The following is a 21,561-nucleotide window of genomic DNA, read 5'->3' as shown; positions in this document are numbered from 1 at the left end:
CACTGCCTACGACGTGAACGTAACTTACGCACAGCCCTATTCGCGTACGACTTACGCAAACGAAGTAAAAAGATATGCTTGTTCCGACGTCCATACTTTGCATTGACTGCGCCACCTAGAGACCTGCTTTATCTTTACGCCGGCGTATGTCTTACATAAACGGCGTAACTAAATGCGACGGGCGCACATACATTCGTGAATTGGCGTATCTAGCTCATTTGCATATTCAACGCGAAAATCAACGGAAGCGCCACCTAGTGGCCAGCGTAAATATGCACCCAAGATACGACGGCGTAGGAGACTTACGCCGCTCGTATCTTGGCAGAATGTATGCGTAACTGATTCTATGAATCAGGCGCATACATACGACAACGCTCATTCGGACTTACGACGGCGTATCTGGAGATACGCCGTCGTAAGTCTTTGTGAATCTGGGCCCTAGTGCCTTGACTGAAAAAAGGTTAAACACTGGTCAAGGATTCACTTCACATTTACCTTTATATTCTTAGATGCTCTTTTGGCAAAATGCCTGTTTATAGAGCTCAGCAGCTCAAGCTGAAATTTCCATACACAGTTGAGGCTCTTCTTGTGATGTTGTTCATTGTTTGCGAACAAAGTGATATAATTTATTTATTTTTGTAGATATTGTCCATGCAACAGCTGATGGAAGTCCACTGTTCTTTCCCTGTAGCATAGTAGCTGATCTACATCAACTGTAGTGATTAATAGTTTTGGAAAACTGTAACTTGGGGAAAATGCCGTGCTCGGCATAAATGAATACACCCCTTTTGAAAAGTAAGATTTTAATCAATATCTCAATGAACACAAGAACAATTTCCCAATTTTTTAAAAAACTGAGTTTTATACAACATTTGTTTAGCTCATTACAGTACATGAAGTAAGGTTAATATAACTTGGATTACAAAATCTTCAGTTTTACTCAAATTAGTCGATGCAAAAATGAATACACCCCACAACAAAAACTACTACATCTAGTATTTTGCACGACCTCCATGATTTGTAAGGACAGCGCTAAGACTCTAGGTGTGGAATGCACAAGTTGGCGACATCTATCTTTTTCCATTCTTCAAGAACAACCTTTTAGATGCTGGATGGAGAGTGATGCTCAACTTGTCTCTTCAGAATTCCCCATAGGTGTTCAATTGAGTTCAGATCAGGAGACCTACTTGGCCACTAAATCACGTTCACCCTGTTCTTCAGAGATGTGGCATTAGATTGTTTTGGATCATTGTTATGTTGGAAAAGTGCATGATGTCCAAGGGCACGGAGTGATGGTAGCAGCTTCTCTTTTATTATAGAGCAATACATCTGTGAATTCATGATTCGATCAATGAAATGCAGCCCCCACAGAAGAACACTGCCACCACCATGTTTTACTGTAGGCACCATGCATTTTTATTTGTGCTCCTCACCTTTGTGACGCCATACAGTTTTTTTTTTATTTTTTTTTGTTTTTTTTTTTTGTTTTTTTTTTCACACATTTGTGGGAGTATTTTGTAGTATAGTGTAATAGAAAATGTTGATCCTGAAAGGAAAGTAAAGGTTTTCTGACAAAGCTGTTGTGTTGTACTCATTTATGCTGAGCACTGTATACATAAACTTTTAGCTTTTTATCTTTTTGTAATTTTATTTATATTTGTTTTAGTCTCAAATGCAACACAATGTTCAGGGATCATCCACTGGATAAGCCTGTCTATCTTGTCGATGTTCTTTGTGGAGGTAGGACAGTTAAAAAATCGCTATTGCTAATAAGGTTTTGCTATTTTCTGTATTTTATTTTATTTTATTTAATTTTTACCTAAAATGTTTGTAATTGCAATTTTTTTTTTCTTTTTTAACAAACCTGTTATATTTACCATTTCTGTGCACAGACTAGTCCCAATCCTCCTGTTCTTGATTCCCCCGCCAGCACTCTGGGCCCCTCCACCCTTCTGTGTGCCCACATAGCAAGCCACTTGCTGTGGGGGAACTTGTGCGTGCTTGCTCCTGAGCTCTGCTTTCTGTGTCCATAAGACACATAGAGCGCGGGACTTGGCCCCACTCCCTTCTCACTGTCTGTGATTGACAGCAGTGGGAGCCAATGGCTCCTGCAGCTGCATCTCAGCCAATGAGGAGAGAGAGAGACCTGGGAGAGCCTCAGCTCTCGTGCACATTCTTGGATCAAAATCAGGCTTAGGTAAGTATTAGGGGTGGTTGCATAGAATGCATCAAGGTTAAAAACCTTCATTCTTTAGAACCACTAACTTTAAGATTGAAAGCTCTTTAAAACCGAGTCTTCACACCAGTTTTTTATTGATGTTTTATATGTCTATGTTTATCAGCTCCCAAATACTATAAGCTATCGGAAAATGTAAGTGCAATGTAAAAAAAAAATGTATGATACCAACTCAGTGCGGAAACATCAAAACTGTGTATTTGGCTCTAAAAACAGTATAGATATACAATGACATTCCAGTTTAGGTGGTGATAAACTTGCAGCGGTGGTAGGTTGTGCAGCAGATGTAACCCAACTATCTCCTGAGCAAGCTGTCTGCAGCGGACTCTACATTTGTAAGGTTCCTGTTACCGACCTTTCTAGTTTATCACGGGTGAGAAGGACAGGAAGAGAAGAGGAGCAGTCAACACGGGTTTTCCAACTCGGATTGGAATTTTCTCCAACAGAGAAAACATCCAGAGACACAAGATTGTACCTCCAACCGAAACTGGCCTACTGTCATTTTATCCCTATAGATAACTTAAAGGTTTAAAAAAAGATGACATTAACCACTTCAATACCGGTCCTATTCTGGCACTCCTCTCCTACATGTAAAAATCATAATATGATATATGTTTTTTTTAGCAGACACCATAGGGAATAAAATGGCGGTCGTTGCAACTTTTTATCTCGCACGGCATTTGCGCAGCAATTTTTCAAACACTTTTTTTGGGGGGGGGGGGGTGGGGGGGACTGTTTCATGAATTAAAAAATAACAGATCAGTAAAGCTAGCACAATTTTTTTTTTTCTAGAATGTGAAAGATGATATTGAAAATGGATACCCAACATGTCATGCTTTAAAATTGCGCACAAGCATGGAATGGCGGCACACTTCAGTACTTAAAATCTCCATAGGCGACGCTTGAATTTTGTATTTTTTTTACAGGTTACCAGTTTAGAGTTGCAGAGGAGATCTAGTGCTAGAAATGTTGCTTGCGCTCTAATAATAATAATAATTATTTAGGTACTTGTATAGCGCCGTCAATTTACGCAGCGCTTTACATATACAATGTACATTCACATCAGTCCCTACCCTCAAGGAGCTTACAATCTAAGGTCCCTAACCCACATTCATATACTAGGGCCAATTTAGGCAGAAGCCAAAAAACCTACCAGCATGTCTTTGGAGTGTGGGAGGAAACCGGAGTACCCGGAGGAAACCCACGCAGGCACAGGCAAACTCCAGGCAGGTAGTGTCGTGGTCGTGGTCGGGATTCGAATCGGCGACCCTTTTTGCTGCTAGGCGAGAGTGCTACTCACTACACCACTATGTCTAATGCACGTGGCGATACCTCACGTGTGGTTTGAACGGTGTTTACATATGTGGGCAGAACTTGCGTGTGCGTTACTGGGGACAGGGGCGTTTTAAATTGTTACATTTTTTTTTATTATTATTTTATTTACTTTTTTTTACACTTTCTTTTACTTTTTTTATTTTTTTTTATTATCACTTTTATTCCTATTACAAGGAATTTAAACATCCCTTGTTATAGAAATGGTTTGTGACAGGTCCGCTGTATGAAGAGATGTGGGGTCAATAAGACCCCACATCTCTCCTCCAGGCTGGAAAGCATGACATCGTGATTTATTTTTTATTTTTTTCGATGTCATGCTTACCAATCACGATCGCGGCTTTGTTTGCAACCGTGAGTCAGACGTGACGTCCTAACGTCGCACCCGGGCCTCTGACGATCATAGAGATGACTGGTGACTATCTGGTCACCGGAAATCTCTATGGTCATCACCCGGCAGCACGGGAGAGCCCGGAGAAGCACCGCATGGCGGCGGGAGGGGGGATGTCCCCTTCCGTCGCCTGTAAGAAAAGCGGCAGAACTGACACTATGATCGTTCTTATGACACAGAGGCCTGCAGGTTTAGTATTGTCAGTATGGTGGTTAGGCTGCTCTTAAAGTGGTATTCAACCCAAAAGAAAGAATATATTATATTGCAGCTTGCCAATTCTTCGAAGTGACGGCTGCGTTCTTTTTTTCCTTTTTAGGCTTTTTCCTTCTTTTTTTTTTTTTTTTGTATTTGGTGATCTGGCCAGTAAGTCTGTTTTTCAACAGAACAAGCTCTCCTGCAAATGTATCAGTTAAGAGTTTTGAGACAAACCACTTACCAGTGACAGGGCTGCTTAAAATGATGAGCTTTTATTTATGTAAAACCTTTACCTCAAAAAGAAAATAATTGTTGCTGTAACGGCAGTGTTGCCACGTACACAAGACCATTTTTTAAATTGGTCATTAAAAATGATCGTGTGTCCCTGTTTTTTGTGCTTCACTGTGCTACTATACCCATGTGATGCTGTAATATTGTTTTGTCTTTCAATAAAACATCTCTGTTAAAAAAATACTAAAAAAAAAAACGATCGTGTGTAGGCTCCAGAGCATTTTTCTCGACGTGAAAAATGGGCATTAAAAATTTGCTCTAATTTTTCTCGTCATTTTTTTACGTCCTGAAAAGCGGTCGTGTGTAGGCTTTAACGACAGGAAGAAAAAAAACGCGCATGCTCAGAACCAAGTTATGAGACGGGAGCACTCATTCTGGTAAAACTAGCATTTGTAATGGAGATGGCACATTCCTCACGCTGTAAGGGCCCTTTCACACGGGGCGAATCAGTAATGATCCGCCCCGTGAACCTCGGATTTCCGGATGACAGGGCGTTCCCCGCACACTGTGCAGGGACCGCCCTGTCTTTTCTCTGCTCTCCTCTATGGGGGGATCAGATGAACACAGACCGTCTGTCCGTGTTCACCCGATCAGCAGACGGATGGAAAAATAGGGTTTTCCTCCATCTGCAGAATCGGAGGATTGCGGACCCGGATGAGATCAGGTGTCAGTGGATGTTCATCCGCTGGCACCCGCAATCTCATAGGGATCAATGTATGTCCCTTTTTCATCCGTACACAGATGGATGAAAAAGCGGACATACGGTCCGCATATGTCAAATGGGCCTAACAGATTGAAAAGCGCGAATCGTCTCTCACCAAAGGGTGGTGCCATCTGTATGAAACTTCCCCTTTTATAGTGCCGTCGTACGTGTTGTACGTCACCGCGCTTTGCTCAAGCATTTTTTTTGATGATCGTGTGTATCCAAGGCAGGCTTGACAAGAATCACATCGAGAAAAACGTCGTTTTTTTTTCCATGGCATTAAAAATTGCCGTGTGTATGCGGCTTGAGTTGGAGATTGGCTTCAATTTGTTGGTGTATCTGAATCTGTTAGTCCATCTAACCTTCCCCTCTCCCCAGAATAACAAAAGCCTTAAAACTAATGCAGCCACCACATCTAATGATTGGCAACCTACATTTTTGGGTTTAATGCTGCTTTAAAATAGGGGTACCGTATACCCACTGAGGGACCCAGGGTAAAGACTTTGGAAGTGTAGAAGAATGTTGAAAATGATCATCTTTTAAATAGCCAATGTGTTTTCAGGAGTAGCAAAATCCTCCATCAGGATTTGAATGTTTAGGAGAGCGATGGCCTCTGCAGTGTTAATGTACAGCTACTGCTGCTTGTACATCTCAATGCATGTCAGTGCGTGTCTGCAGCAGTGCAACAAACCCCCCCCCCCCTATTCTTTACAACCAACAAAGCTGCCAACTTACCATTGTTACACATGTGATCAGTTATGACACATGCCATTTGATGGCTCGATAGTTCAGTTGAGGGAACAAGCAACTGTGAGGCCTCGTACACACGACAGAGTTTCTCGGCAGAATTCGGCGAGAAACTCGGTCAGAGCCGGATTATGCCGAGAAACTCTGTCGTGTGTACACTTTCGGCCCGATGGAGCCGCCGAGGAACTCGTCGAGAAAATAGAGAACATGTTCTCTATTTTCTCGTTGTTCTATGGGAGCTCTCGGCCCGCCGAGCTCCTCGGCGGCTTCAGGGCTGAACTGGCCGAGGAACTCTATGTGTTTGGCACGTCGAGTTCCTCGGCCGTGTGTACGAGGCCTGACAGTTATCATTCAGGGCATGCCTTGAATGGAACGGTTTTGGTAAACGGCTAAATTTGATGGGTTTCGTTTTGCTTTAAATTGCGACTGCTTTATCAGAAACACAAATACTAAGGGTCCTTTCACACTAGCGGACCATTCGTCCGCTTATTACAAGTCCGTTTACGGACTTGTAATGAATCCCTATGGGATCGCATCCGTTAGCGGATGGAGCATCCGCTAACGTCCGCGTCCGTCGGGATCTGCTTTTGCGAACGGAAGAAACCCTATTTTTCTTCCGTCCGGCGGAACGGAACGGATGCAGACGGACAGACGGTCCATCTGCATCCGATCCCCCATAGGGGAGAGCGGAGCAGAGACAGGGCGGTCTCTGCACTGTGTGCGGGGACCGCCCTATCCGCCGACAGCTCAACGGGGATGACGGATGATCCCCGCTGAGCTTTGGCGGACACACGGAGCGGACACAGAAACGGTCCGCTCCGTGTGAAAGGACCCTAAGGGGGTGGGGCTGTAAAGGCAAATGGCCTGTTCAGTTTGCAAGGAAGTTTTTCTTTAGCTTAGTGAATAAGGTGGGGCTCTGCTGACTTCTATCATCCAAACATTTTTATTTTCTTGCACTTGTTCTTAGCTTAGTAAATGTGGTAAAAATTCACCTTGCAAAGAGAAAATTCCCTTGCAAAATAACACCTATTTACCTTTTAGTAGATCAATAAGGCTTTTGCAGCAGCTGTACTTAAAGAAGTCCAGCCTGAGCTTTTTAGGCTGGGCTTCTCCTCTGCGTCACAGGAGTGCAATTCGTTTTGCACTCCTGTGACCCGTTTTCATCGGTGAACGGTCTAAAGTTCGCCGTCCGCTGACATCACTGCCATCAGTCTGGATCCACCAGCTGCCCTGATTGATGGCTGTCTTAGCGAGCCGCTGAGAGGGCCGCTCTCTGCCCCTCCACGGCTCAGCGCTCCAATGAGCGCAGAGACGTAGAGCAGAAGCGATGCTGACTGATAGTCAGCATCGCTCTGCTCGGGGAGAAGTGAGAACTGAGCCATTGGCAATGTTCGGTGGCTCGGTTCTCAGTGCAGAGACGCCAGGGGACAGGCAGAGACGCCTTGCATCTACCAAGGTAAGTATAAATTGGGGGGGGGGGGGGGGGGTTATCCCAACATTTCATATTTCTGATATGTCTGCTTTACCATGTATGTCTATGAAAAACTATCCTGTTCTCTTTGTATGCTTCCTTTATGTGAAATCCCTGGCAGTACTGCCAGATCCTGCTTTCCTATTAAAAACTGACCACACTAACTAGGAGAGCACACCGTGTTCAGTTCTCCAGTAATGATGCTCTCAAGCGCGTTTGGATCGTACCTGCCAGGAAGCCATCACTGCACACTGCCAATCGTAGGCAACGTGTGTATGTGCAGCTGCGGGCGGGGAAATGCCTCACTTCCTAGGATCAGGAGAAAAGGAAACACCCCCCCCCCCTCCCTGCTTGGGACTTTAAAAGCAACAACACCACAAGTACAGAGTAAAAAGTATTTATTACACATAAAATTTGATCACACAAACATGTAATGATCAGTTAAAAACATGACATGACAAAAGGAACAATATTACATAGCAATAATAGAATTATATCGTAGATACTCTCCGATTTATTAAAAAATCTCTGGTACCCTGATCACTGCCTAGGGTTGGCAGTGTGCAGTGATGGTTTCCTGGTGGGTACGATCTAAACATCCCATCCCTATTCTTTAGTTATGCTGGGAACTCGCTATGCTCTCCTCCAATGATAAGACTTGTCCTGATATGCCCCTGCTGCACAACCATTCACTGGGAAGCTCAAAGTACTGCTGCTTCTACTCCATGCAGCTCGTATGCAGCTGAGAACAGAGGGAATGTGATCACTTACATTTTTTTAATGCCTATACAAAAATGTTTTGCATTTAATTTCCATTTTAAACTGAATGTGTTATTTTACAAGGTGATCATTTACAATCACTTTAACACTGACAAGTGCATGAACTGCAGGTAATCTATTTAGATATATTGTGTTTATAGTGATGTATATGTTATCTCTACACTTGTACATATACAGTAAAGTGGTTCTAAAGGCAGAAGGTGTGTGTGTTTTTTTTTTTTGCAGCGCCCCACCTTACTTACCTGAGCCTGATCTTAATCCAGTTATGTGCACAAGAGCGCTCTTCCTCCTCATTGGCTCAAAGATGGCAGTGGGAGTCATTGGCTCCCGCTGTTGTTGATGACGGAGTGTAGGCAGGGCCCTGCAGTTTTTTTGGATACACAGAGCCAGCTCAGGAGCGAGCACACACTAGTGCTCCCATAGCAAGCTGCTTTTTATGGGGGCACTCACCGGGGGGAGGGTTACCAGGAGCACTTTCGGGGGACTTGAAAAGAGGGGCTGCTCTGTGCAAAACCACTGCACAGAGGAGGTAAGTATAACATGTTTGATATTTTTATTAGACTAAAATCTGATCCTTTTTCAATCACGTTAAAGTGTTTTGCCTCGCTGCAAAATATGAAGATGCAATTATATTCAAAAGATTATATTTTTATTTTATTTGTATTCATATATTTTTATTTTATTTGTATTCATATATTTTTATTTTTGTAATCTTTTATTTAGACTGTGCTAAGAATAACCGTCCTTGGCATATGGGATTACATTGAAAATAAGGTTGAGGTGAGTATTTCTGCTCTTCTTTCTCCTTAAGTGCATATACACCATAACAGAGTAACACTTGGTTTGCTAAAATAATCATGAACAAATGGCCTTTTTAAAAATAAAATATTGTTGTCATATTTTCCTTATTCTTTGTTACATATCAGTCCTGAAGCCTATTTGCAGCCACTTCTGTCCACATGCATGCAGTTCAGCAACTGCTGCTAATTTCTTAGGGCAGGTTCCTTATCCACTTAAGCCCCAGACCAATATGCTGGCTAAAGACCCAAGGGGTTTTTACAGTTCGGGACTAGGTCGCTTTAACAGACAATTGCGCGGTCGTGCGACGTGGCTCCCAAACAAATTTGGCGTCCTTTTTTCCCCACAAATAGAGCTTTCTTTTGGTGGTATTTGATCACCTCGGCGGTTTTTATTTTTTGCGCTATAAACAAAAATAGAGCGACAATTTTGAAAAAAAATCAATATTTTTTACTTTTTGCTATAATAAATATCCCCCAAAAACATATATTATTAAAAAAAAATGTTTCTCTTATTGTCCATGGACGGACACAGCTCCTTAAATCTTGACAAGTGGGTTATGTTCCCTGTTTACAGGAGAGGACTAGGCAGAAACATGTTAAATAGTTAAATACATGTTACATTAACAGAGTTGAACAGCCCCGCCCAGGGGGCGGTCCCTCCAGACATAACCCTCCTCACTGCAGCTTGCAGCCTCAGTTTCGTTCTGCCTAGCAAAGGAGAAGGACGTATGGCTCCCTTTGGGCCCAGCGCCCTGAGGAGAAATTTTATTTTATTTTACTTTACTTTTTCTTGAAGAATCTTCTTTCAACTGTTGGCTGAGAGACAGGCTGGATATTATAGATCCTTGTAGTCTACTCAGTCCGACCAGCAAGCGTGGGCACACCTTTGCAAAGAGGCTTGGTCTGCCACGCCATACCTCATGACTCCTGAGGTGGCCGGTGAGCTTTGCTCCGAGGTCCACATATGACTGAGCTGTGGTGTTGCCTCAATCACAGTGGACCGGGCCGACAGCTACCTCCATTGCAGTTGTAGTTCTGTCAGGAATGCGTCAGCGAGTCCTCGCTTGGACGGGTAAGTACAGTCCCTCCTGCTTCGGTGGGTTGGTACAGCTGGGCATTCCTGGGGTTCGGGGGTCCCTTCCCCTTACTTCCCTGCTCCTTTCCCTTGCTGCATTTCTAACATTGCCGCTGTCAGGGAGGAGGGGGCCTTCCTGAGGGGACTGTGTTATCTGGCCTGTGCTTTTTCTTTTTTGTATTGGGCTTTCCTGTGAGGTAAAAAGCCCTGTGATGAGCACAGATGTTTATGATTATACTTCAGCAGACGCTGACTGATTGGTGACACCTGTAATGGTTTTGCTTTTTATGCTGTATCTGTGTCTTATCCTTAAATAAAACAGCCCTATGAGGCTTTTCCTGTTTAAACACAGGTCCCTGCAAAAGTTACCTCACGGTTCTTTTCCTCACAGGCAGCGCTGGGCAGTCTCCTCCTGAGGGAGTCCCCTGGTTACCCCTGGTCAGCGCAGCAAGTGGGTGAGAGGCCCTGAATAGGGCTCTAGGAGCTTTTGTCTATTTGTATGGACAGGTGTGCATATTATAATACACACTATATGTAAATATTGGAGTCAGTATCTGGGTCCTTCCCCACATGCTGGTGGTGGCAGCAGGTGTTAGCACCTGTGATTCCCACAGAGTTTTTATTGTTAGTCCTGGACACAGTTTGTGCCAGGGTGGGGGTGGACTGCGGGCGGGCGGTAAAAGAGTGCCCCCTTCCCCCGTTATCCCCTGGGGAATGCTCTGTTATGGAGCCATGGACTAGGTACCTAGTTAAAAAAAAAAAAAAAAAAAAAAAGGCAGAATAAGGCATTTATGGGTGCGCTTTTTACTGCTGCAAGGGACTCTCCTAAGCTGCATAGTGCAGCTGGGTTTCCGCTGAGGGCTCGGTCTTTTTTGGATCACACAAATCAGACCGCTGTGTAGGTTTTTTCCTTCTGTGCCCTTCTTTGATAATTTCTGAGATGCAGAATGAGAAAAGCCACTGAGGGCTTTTGTAGTCCCTCACCGCCGGGCGGGAACCCCTACTTGTATGGATCTGACTGATAGAAGATCCGAAGTACTGACCCGTTCCATGTTTACCATGCTGGGGTCTGGCTTGCGGCCTATTGTGGCCACTACACTGGGGTCTCAGTGGTCGCTGGCGCTATTTTTTGGGAGATTTTTCAATTACATTGAAAACTCCCATTGGCGCCCATTTTGTCGTAGCCACGCTATGGCGCAGCTTACATTGTGCTGGCCTTTTTCCTGTGGCCGCGTTCTGAACGCTCGGCGGCCATCTTGGAGTAGTCCTGACCCCTAGTGCTGTATACAACTCACAGAGTGAGCATTTGGCACCAGACAGTGGAGGAGCACCGACTCTCTCCTGAGGTTATTAGCCTAGCGGACCAGCTGGTCCAGGGCCTCATATAGGTCTGTGATGCTTCATTGAATGCTGCGCCCTTGTTATCCAGGGCGTCTGTTTCAGAATGGTTTTATGCACACGGTGGTGTAGTGCTTAACTCCATTACTTGGCAGCAAAAGAGTCATTGGTTCGAATCTGCACACTGACGCCAATCTGCACACTGACGCCAATCTGCCTGGAGCTTGCATTGTCGCTCCCTGTGTCTGTGTGGGTTTCCTCCGGGTACTCCGGTTTCCTCCAAAGACATGTGTGCATACACCTACATAATATACATACACACTATGTGTGTGTATTATTTAGGGGCAACCCTCCCAGGCCGTCAAAGGCCCAGCTGGGGGACTAATCTGTCCCTGGGTGCATAAGCCGATCACGCCGGCACCCAAATCCTGCCAATGTATATAGCCTTCCTTCCCTGTCTCTAGGTGGGAGGGGCGGCTTGCAGGTTCACAATTCAGTGAAACCTCCCTGCTCTCCGACTAGTGGGTCTGCGAGGTGGTCTCTTCGGAGTACTAGATAGGGTTTCCTCTTATCCACAGAACAAAGTTCTGTCCTTGTGTCTTCCCCTCCCGGCACGTCGGTCTGCCTTGGGCAGTGTGGGATTTGCTAAGCTGCAAGGTAATTTTACCTTTCCTGCAGGACGAGAGTTTTGGGGTTTTCTATGGGCCTCAGGCCCTAAATACCTTTGTGAACGTCGGGTAGTTCCGCATGGAATCCATTTGTTCGGTGGTAGCTGCGCTTCATCCGGGGGATGTCCTGACGTCCTCGGACATCAGGGACGCATACATGCATGTCCCGTTTTGCACATGTCAGTGTTTTTTTCTGTGCTTCGTGATGAGAGAAGGGTCTCTGTCAGCCTGTGGCCCTCCCTTTTGATCTGGCGTCAGCACCATGGGTTTTCAGCTAGGAGCTCGCACTTATTTGAATTTTGTTGGGACAGCGAGGCTTTGCCTCATTGGCTACTTTGAAGACTTTCTTCTGAGAGCAGCTTCTGTCTCCGACCTAGTGGATGGGTTATTCCCATTCAGACCCTCCGAAGATTCGGGTGGATGTTAAACGTTTAGGCCAGAAAGTGTAGCTCAGTGGCAGCAAGCCTGCCCTACATGTGTGCGACCCAGGGTTCAAATTATGGGCATGCTAGGTTCCGACTCAGCGTTGGAGTATCTAGTGTTGATCCAGACTCCTCAGTGGCAAAGGTCCTTCTTCCCCTGGAGAAATTGCAGACTCTTCAGTCTGCGGAGAAGGTATTGGCATCACGCAATCGGTCTTCTCTCCGGGCGCCTGCTGGTTCAGGGTCTGTGGGTAGCCTCCTTCAAGGTGGTACTGTATGCCCAGTTCCACACCCTGGTTTTCCAGTGGATATTGGAAGCCAGACTTTAGGTGACCAGGGTCTGTCTGACTCGGTCATCTCAACAGGGCACCGTAGTCTTCTTCCGGAGGATCTACCGTCGCACCTCTCTTGGTGCGAAGGGATGGAGTGACGTCCACGGGCGTACTTTCAATGTCCAGGGTCCTGCTGTTTTTAAAGCTTGGATTGGATCTAAAAATTGCTTAAAGCACCGTTTGGGGGCAGATTTCAGCCTTGGCTGTGTTCTTTTAGTGGCCTTTTTGCGGCCCGTTCCCTGGTGGGTCCCCTTTTTTTGTGTGCAAGGGGTTTGTCATATACTTTCCCCTCTTGGCCCATCTCTTCCCCCATGAGTTTTGACTCTGGTGCTCTCGGTTCTTCAGGAACCTTCCTTTTGGAAACATCAGAGAGATTTTCTCTTGACACTATCTCAGAAGGTGGCCCCTTTAGTGGCCTTTACCTCTGTTAGAGGGGTTTCTGAGTTGGCGGTCTTGTCTTGCAAGCCGCCATGCTTGATCCCCCATAAGGATTAGGTGATGGTGCGCCCGCGACCTTCCCTTCTTCCGAAGGAGGTTTCGGCCTTTCATACTTTAGGCGTGGTACGCGCTTTGCGGGTATACCAGCCTACTACGGCTCCATTTCGGAGCTTCTGACTCTCTTTTGTGTCGGTGTCTGGTCCACAAAAGGGCCTGGCGGTCTCGTCGACCACCATTTCTCGGTGGATCGGGCAGGCCGTCATACAGGCCTATGCTCCTAAGGGCGGGCCCCCCTTTCCGGTCACGGCACTTTCGACCAGGGCAATTGGTGCTTCCTGGGTTTTTTTTTTTTTTTTTTTTTTTTTTTTTCCCGACATCATGCGTCGGTCTCACAGGTGTGCGAGGCGGCGATTTGCTCGTCCGTTCACGCTTTTTCCAGAATTTACATGGTTGCTGTGAGTGCATCTTATGATGTTTTTTTTTTCAGCCGCTAGTTTTTGCCGGCGGCTGTTTAAAGTTGCACCTCCTCCGTTGAGGAGCTCTGCTTGTTTTGGGGTGAAGTTAAAATTGTTTTTACTGATATATTTCCCACCCCTCGTTTTTTGACACTGCTTGGGGACGTCCCACTTGTCAAGATTTAAGGAGCTGTGTCCGTCCATGGACAATAAGAGAAAATAGGATTTTTTGTACTCACCGTAAAATCCTTTTCTCTGAAGTCCATGGACGGACACAGCTCCCACCCCTCCTTTTTAGGTTTGTACTGCTTGTTACGAACTGAGGCTGCAAGCTGCAGTGAGGAGGGTTATGTCTGGAGGGACCGCCCCCTGGGCGGGGCTGTTCAACTCTGTTAATGTAACATGTATTTAACTATTTAACATGTTTCTGCCTAGTCCTCTCCTGTAAACAGGGAACATAACCCACTTGTCAAGATTTAAGGAGCTGTGTCCGTCCATGGACTTCAGAGAAAAGGATTTTACGGTGAGTACAAAAAATCCTATTTTTCCTCAGTTTAGGCCGGTTGGTTTGCGCAAAATTTATAGCGTTTACAAAATAGGGGATATTTTTTTTTTATTTTTATTTTTTTATTTTTACTACTAATGGCGGCAATCAGCGATTTTTTTTTTTTTTTTTTTTTTTTTTTTTTTTGTGACTGCGACATTATGGCGGACACTTCGGACAATTTTGACACATTTTTGGGACCATTGTAATTTTCACAGCAAAAAATGCATTTAAATTGCATTCTTTATTGTGAAAATGACAGTTGCAGTTTGGGAGTTAAACACAGGGGGCGCTGTAACATTTAGGGATCACTGTGTATGTGTTTACTAGTGTAGGGGGGTGTGGCTGTAGGACTGACATCATCATCGATCGAGTCTCCCTATAAAAGGGATGACTCGATCGATGCGCCGCCACAGTGAAGCACGGGGAAGCCGTGTTTACACACGGCTCTCCCCGTTCTTCAGCTCCGGGGAGCGATCGCGACGGAGCGGCTATAAACAAATAGCAGCGCCGTCGTCCCGGATCGCTCCCCGAGGGGACCCGACCTCCGCATGTACCGGGGGGGGGGGGTCCCGATCGGACCCCCCACCCACGTCAAGCAGGGCACGTACAGGTACGTGATTGTGCCTGTCCGTGCCATTCTGCTGACGTAAATGTACATGAGGAGGTCGGCAAGTGGGTATGGAGACCAGGGTGGACCATGCCTTTGCAATGTGTGTCCAGCATGGTCACTTGCAGTCTCTATTACAAGAGTGAGCGGCTGGATGACAATGCAGAAGACAGACACATGAGGTTGTCACTGTAGTGGAAGTGCCTCCAAAGTGATCTTCGTGGCAGGATCACCAGGTATTCTCCATAGCCTAAAGTATTTTCTAATGTATTCAGCAGGATTATTATCCAATAACCTGCCAAGGGTTTCAGATTATTGTAATGCCCTGTACACGCGATCGGTTCATCCGATGAAAACGGTCTGATGGATTTCTTCATCAGATATCCGATGAAGCTGACTTTCATCAGTCTTGCCTACACACCATCGGTTAAAACGATCGTGTCAGAACGCGGTGACGTAAAACACAACGACGTGCTGAGAAAAATGAAGTTCAATGCTTCCAAGCATGCGTCGACTTGATTCTGAGCATGCGTGGATTTTTAACCGATGGACGTGCCCACAGACGATAGTTTTTTTCTAACGTTTTTTTTAACCATCAGATCATTTTAAAAACAAGTTCCTAGTTTTTTCACCGATGGATAAAAAAAACAATGGGGCCCACACACGATTGGTTCGTCTGATGAAAACGGTCCATCAGACAGTTTTCATCAGACGAACCGATCGTGTGTACGCGGCATAATTATTTTTTAATAAAAGATCTAATGATACACCAAAAACAGGCCTGTTATTCTGTTGAAATGCAATTCTCTGTGTTTTAATTTTCAGCTGTTCTCTTTTTTTCTCTTTTTTAATTGCCCTTCTGTGTGTTTGACAGGTACTGGATGGGGCTGTCGTTATTCTCTCTCTAGCTCCAATGGTTGCATCCACTGTGGCTAATGGACCAAGTAGTCCATGGGATGCCATCAGTCTCTTCATTTCCCTGAGGATTTGGAGAGTAAAGAGAATTTTTGATGGTGAGTCAGGTTCACCTTCTATACAGGACTATCAAATAGTTGATTAAGTGTGGTCAGTTGCCATATTTTGGTTATATGCAGTCATTGACATTTTTGTATTTTTCTATTAATATTTTTGTAGACTTAAATAATTGTAAATTGGCGAACAGCAGTTAAAGTGGTTGTAAACCTCAGTCATAAAATGTGAACAAAGCACATATATCTGTAGCGTTTACTGATCTCGCTCCATGGCTCTGCCCCCTAGCGATTCCCCGGTCATTTCCAGGCCTACCTGACCGATTGGTGAAGCCTGTGAGCAATTTAGATGCTGGTGGGAGCTGGCTGTGGAGACAAACAAGGCCAAGGTGGCTGATACTCGTCTCTATGTCCTTGGAGGACCGGCGCAACGTATGACATCACTTCCGGTCCCGGGCCATATTTTTTATTTTTATTTTTTGTAATAGGAATAAAAGTGCGCAAAAAAAATAAAACCAAAGGGACTGTGTAGAAATATTTTTTTTTAAAGTGCCCCATTGCGCTGTGCTTGCTTGCATAAATGAACGCCAACGCAAGTCTTGCAGGCATATGTAAACGGTGTTCAAACAACACATGTGAGTTACTGTCATGAACATTAGAGTGAGAGCAATAATTCTAGGTCCAGCCCTCCTCTGTAACTCTAATGCCGCGTACACACCATCGGTCAAACCGATGAGAACGGTCTGATGGACCGTTTTCATCCGGCCAAACCGATCGTGTGTGGGCCCCATCGGTTATTTATCCATAGGTTAAAAAAAGCAATCTTGTTTTAAATTTAACCGATGGATACCTAACCGATAGAAAAAAAACGATCATTTGTAGGGACGTCCATCGGTTACAAATTCACGCATGCTCAGAATCAAGTCGACGCATGCTTGGAAGCATTGAACTTCGTTTTTTTCAGCACATCGTTGTGTTTTACGTCACCGTGTTCTGACATGATCGTTTTTTTAGCCGATGGTGTGTAGGCACGACTGACCATCAGTCAGCTTCATCGGTTAACCAATGTAAATGGTCCATTTGACCGATCGTGTCTACGCGGCATAAGTGGGTAACCTGTAAACATTTTTAAAGCATCCCCTATGGAGATTTTTAAGTTTGTCGCCATTCCACAAATGTGCGCAATTTTAAAGCATGACATGTTTGGTATCTATTTACTCGGCGTAACATCATCTCTCTTATTTTTCAAAAAAAATGGGTTATCTATCTTGTGTGGGTTTTTTACATTAACAAAATTGAATGTGTATTTTTCCCCCCAAAAAAATGTGTTTGAAAGACCGCTGCGCAAATACTGTGCGACAAAATATTGCAATGATCACCATTTTATTCTCTAGGGTCTTTGCTAAAAAAAAATACTGTATATATAATGTTTGGGGTTCTAAGTAATTTTCTGGAAAAAAATACTGCTTTAAACTTTTAACAAAAAGTTCCAGAAAAGGCAAGTGGCTAAACAGTGGCCCAGATTCAGGTAGAATGGAGCAATATTTGCGTGGGGAAAGAGCAAAGATTTTTCTCTGCGCCCACGCAAATATTTCCATTTGCCCAGTGATTCACGGAGCAGTAGCTCTGTAAATTGCGCGGGCGCTATGCTAATTAGCCCTGCGTAAGGGCGCCTAATGTAAATGATCCCGCCGGGGGCGGGAATCATTTAAATTAGGCGCGCTCCCGCGCCGAGCTAACAGCGCATGCTCCGTCGGGAAACTTTCCCGACGTGCATTGCGGCAAATGACGTCGCAAGGACGTCATTTGCTTCTAAGTGAACGTGAATGGCGTCCAGCGCCATTCACGGTTCACTTACGTAAACGACGTGAAATTTAAATTTCACGGGCGGGAGGCGCAGCTATACTTTAGCATTGGCTGCGCCTGCTATTAGCAGGAGCAGCCTTATGCTAAAGGCGCCGTACGGAAACTCCGTACCTTGCGTACGCAGGGCCCGCGCAACTTTTGTGAATCGGTGGTAGTATGCAATTTGCATACTACACGCCGATCACAAAGGCCGCGCCCCCTAGCGGCCAACGCAAGAATGCAGCCTGGGATGTGAAGGCATAAGGAGGCTTATGTTTGTCACATACTAGGCTGCATTCGGTGTAACGAGGTTCCTGAATCAGGAGCACTCGTTACACCGGAGCAAGTAAGCACTTGCGCCGCGCAACTATGGTTGCGCGGGCGCAAGTGCTTCTTGAATCTGGGCCAATGTGTGGGTTTTTATTTTTTTATTTTTTTTCTCCTGTTTTCTGCAGCTTGCATCTTACCTGTGAAAGTAGAGATGGAGATTGCAGTGCAGCAATATGAGAAGGCTAAACTCATCCAGGAGGAGCAGCTGGACAGACTGACACAGATGTGCCAAGAGCAAGCGGTCAGTTGAATCTCTGTAGATGGCAGTTGCTGGGTGCTTACAGTGTGCTACAGTGAGATGTGCTGCAAGTATTATACATTATTTTATACTGTACATTAATGCATCATTAAACAACCCTTGGTTTAGACTGCTTTGGGATATCCATAGGTTTCTCATCCAGCTCCATGGAAAACAAAGGATTTTTGTACCCGCCATAAAATTCTTTTCTCAGAATCTATTGAGGACACTTCCCTCCCGCTTATCATTGGGGGCGCCCAAGCGTTACCCCCTCTATTCACGGCCGCCACCTATTATTCATACATCCGGCCCCTTTCAGGACGCAGGGCGGGGGTGTTTTTTTGAAGCACCTGATTAGAGCCAAAGGCTTCAAAATAAGGAGCAGAGCATTGCGCTATGATCTCTCCCAGGTGTTACAGCAGCGAATGAATATTCCCTATTGAAACACTGATCCTCAATCCGGCCAACCAGAAGCGGGTTTGAGACCCGTTTACCGAGAGGCGTCCCAATTGGCTGCCACAATGCCCGTGGAGAGCAGGGGAAGGGAAATACGTTGCCGATGCTGCCGAGCAGGGGAAGATGCCAGTGAAGCCCAGGAAAAGCGCTGCCCACCATAGATGGGGTAAGTGCACCAGACCCGACTGACGAGCTGACTGACTGGTACTGTTAGTCACCCCCCCAAAACAAAATGACCACCGGCCGCCGCCGCTGCTTCATATGTTGCCATTCTCTTTATGGATGATTAGCCACAACTGAGCAGGTGGGAAGGAATTATATAGCCTCAAGGGAGCTGGGCCTTCAGTTTATGTGCCTAGTGTCCATTCCTCCTGTAGATGGCAGTAGTAGGTTGCTTATCATGGTCAAGCTGTATTCCTCAATGGTCTTGGACAAAATTATTTTACATTGAGTTAAAAAACATTATTTTAAGTCCAAGTAATGCGAGTACCTGAATTTGACTTGACATCAGGTTTTTGCATTCCGCTCTACAGCTCAGGTTTGGAAAGGGAGAAGTAGAACAAGGAGCCAGTCAGGTGTGATGTAGTGCTCATATGCTAACAAAAAAAATGCTGTCAGAAGATGAGTTCAGTAGTGTGCTGCTTCTCCCTTCACTGTGCAGTCCGGTGGGGTGGGGAGGGGACCTGTAAAGCCTTGTATACACTACTTCTTCTTTTTTTTTTTTTTTTTTTTAAACCCGCTGGGTTGAACAAATAAAGCCTTGACAGTTCAGGTAGGAGCCGCTGTACTAACAATCTGTTAGTACAGTGATCTCCCCTGCTGAGCTATTTTTGTTCTGACAGAGGTGGCCCCCCCGCCAGAACACTCATGTCAGCCACCTCTGCCGACCAGCTCCTTATCGAGGCTGTCAGACAATGGCTGACCTTTTTCGCTCATGAGCCTTCAACAGAAGCCGGCTGCTGTACAAGCGGGCCGAATGTCACCTGGTTTCTATTGAACTGGCCGTTCCCAGCCAACATTCGGCCAATATGTACTAGGCTTAGGTCTTAATTTATTGCGGCAGAGGTAAACATCATCTTCCCTACCAAGACAGTATATGGTGACTAAAAAGAATGTGTGTGTGTATAGAATATAATATAATATTTTATATATATATATATATATATATATATATATATATATATATATATATATATATATATATATATATATATATATATATATATATATATACATATATATAATATAATCTCAAAATGCAAAACAACTGTAATCAGTGCAGTAAATAAACAAAATAAATAAGAGTACAATAATCTCAGTATGAAATAAGTGCAAATTATATATCATGTGTAAACTTCATATTGTGGAAATCCTACAGTGCAGTCCAATCCCCAGATTTTTCACTCCTAAAGTAAAACAATAAAGAGAAGTGTACAATCTTGGATTCTTTGCGGTGTCAATCGATGTGCAGCATAAGCAGGTGTTTCTTTTGTTCAGACAGGGATCTGTTCTACCACCACAGAAATAACCCCAATGGAAACAGACCAAATGGAGATGACCAGTTAACTTAAGCGTAATTGTTATAAAATTGTATTCAAAACCAATAAATCCATGCAGTAAAATCACTTGGCACTCGGAGTAAAATACTATTGTACAGGAGGAGTGCATCACTCCCTCCAACCTACTGCAGAATGTGTTCTCCCCCCTTACTTGTGTGATGTCGGGGTACATTGTCCCATTCCCTACCCTGCACAGTTTGTCACAAGTGCTTAATCAGGAGTACCCCCAGTATATGGGTGATGTTTGACCTGCCAAATGATTTGCTTTTTATCTTTTTGTATTTGTCCGTTTGCCTGGAGGTCAGCTTTAAAGTAAGGAAGTATGCAGCCTCTACAGAAAAAAAAAAAGTATGTAAATCAGGAGTTCGGATTTTACTCGAACTTTCCAAAGTTACAAACTTGTGCCGAGTCAGAAACCCCATTTATTCGTGTCCAAGGGATCATGTAATGGCCAGACAAATAGTATGTTAATGGTGAAATCCACAAAGGCAGCTTCCATATCTCTTAGGAAAAGTTAAGCATGTCAAAAACGAAACGCCACATTTTCCTGAACGGAATCTGTAGAACACAAAAATGTTTTATAAGTGGTGGTGACCAAGCCCGTGCAAAGTTATAGTAAAGTAGTGATCCTAAGCTTAGAAGCAAGTTTTCTTTTATTCTTGCTCTCGCAGATCATTTCTGCTGCATGATTGGAAGAATATAGTCGTCCTATATAAAAATCTAAATTTTCCATATAAATTATTGGAAGACAGTCCGGTTCTACACAACACAGCAGGTGAACAGACAAGGCTACCTTCCCTTTTCATTGCAGCTGTACTTTGTGCAGATGTTTTAGTTTTGATTCTAAGCACACTATGCCTGGCTTGCGTCACAGGTTACTGCCTGGCATGCTTTTGCGATCACTTAGTGAGTATCAATAATTGTGTCTCTGTTTTCTAAGGAGTCATTATATAAATGCAGAGATCCCTACCTTGGCATGCCAACCACAGGCCATAGCCTTGCAGGTCAACGGAGATGCACAGAATAACTTGGCTGAGAGAGGTGATGAGATTTTTTTCAATGCCGTTTTTTTTTTTACTTCTCTTCAAATTATGAAAATTCCTACATCTTACCAATCCTTTGCAAAACTGCACTACTTTCTCCTCTTCTCAGTATAACCTTGTTAAAAAACAGCCAAAATACATTTCTATACCTATCCTGATCTTTCTAATGTTTTCTCCTGCATATGATGTTGAACGCGTTTCATGATAATATAAAATAAATCTGTGCTCTCCACTGGATAACACAACCCAAACTTTCCAGTAGGTCAATATATCTTTGCAGTAGGTCAATATATC

At 44.5% G+C, this 21,561-nt stretch overlaps 1 protein-coding gene across 3 annotated transcripts in view; it reads left to right on the top strand.

The window, feature by feature from the left end:
* The window catches only part of TMEM266 (transmembrane protein 266), a 75,412-nt gene that overhangs the window by 30,260 nt on the left and 23,591 nt on the right, over positions 1-21,561 (top strand). For all 3 annotated transcript variants that reach the window (XM_040343123.1, XM_040343121.1, XM_040343122.1), the window contains exons 5-8: positions 1,667-1,740; positions 8,870-8,926; positions 15,703-15,841; positions 18,097-18,212. In XM_040343123.1, the coding sequence (XP_040199057.1) occupies positions 1,667-1,740; positions 8,870-8,926; positions 15,703-15,841; positions 18,097-18,212 (386 nt within the window). The remainder of the gene's footprint in view (positions 1-1,666; positions 1,741-8,869; positions 8,927-15,702; positions 15,842-18,096; positions 18,213-21,561) is intronic.

Source organism: Rana temporaria, chromosome 3, assembly GCF_905171775.1.
Source record: "Rana temporaria chromosome 3, aRanTem1.1, whole genome shotgun sequence".
NCBI classification, from domain to species: Eukaryota; Metazoa; Chordata; class Amphibia; order Anura; family Ranidae; genus Rana; species Rana temporaria.
This window is presented reverse-complemented; position numbering and strand designations above follow the sequence as displayed.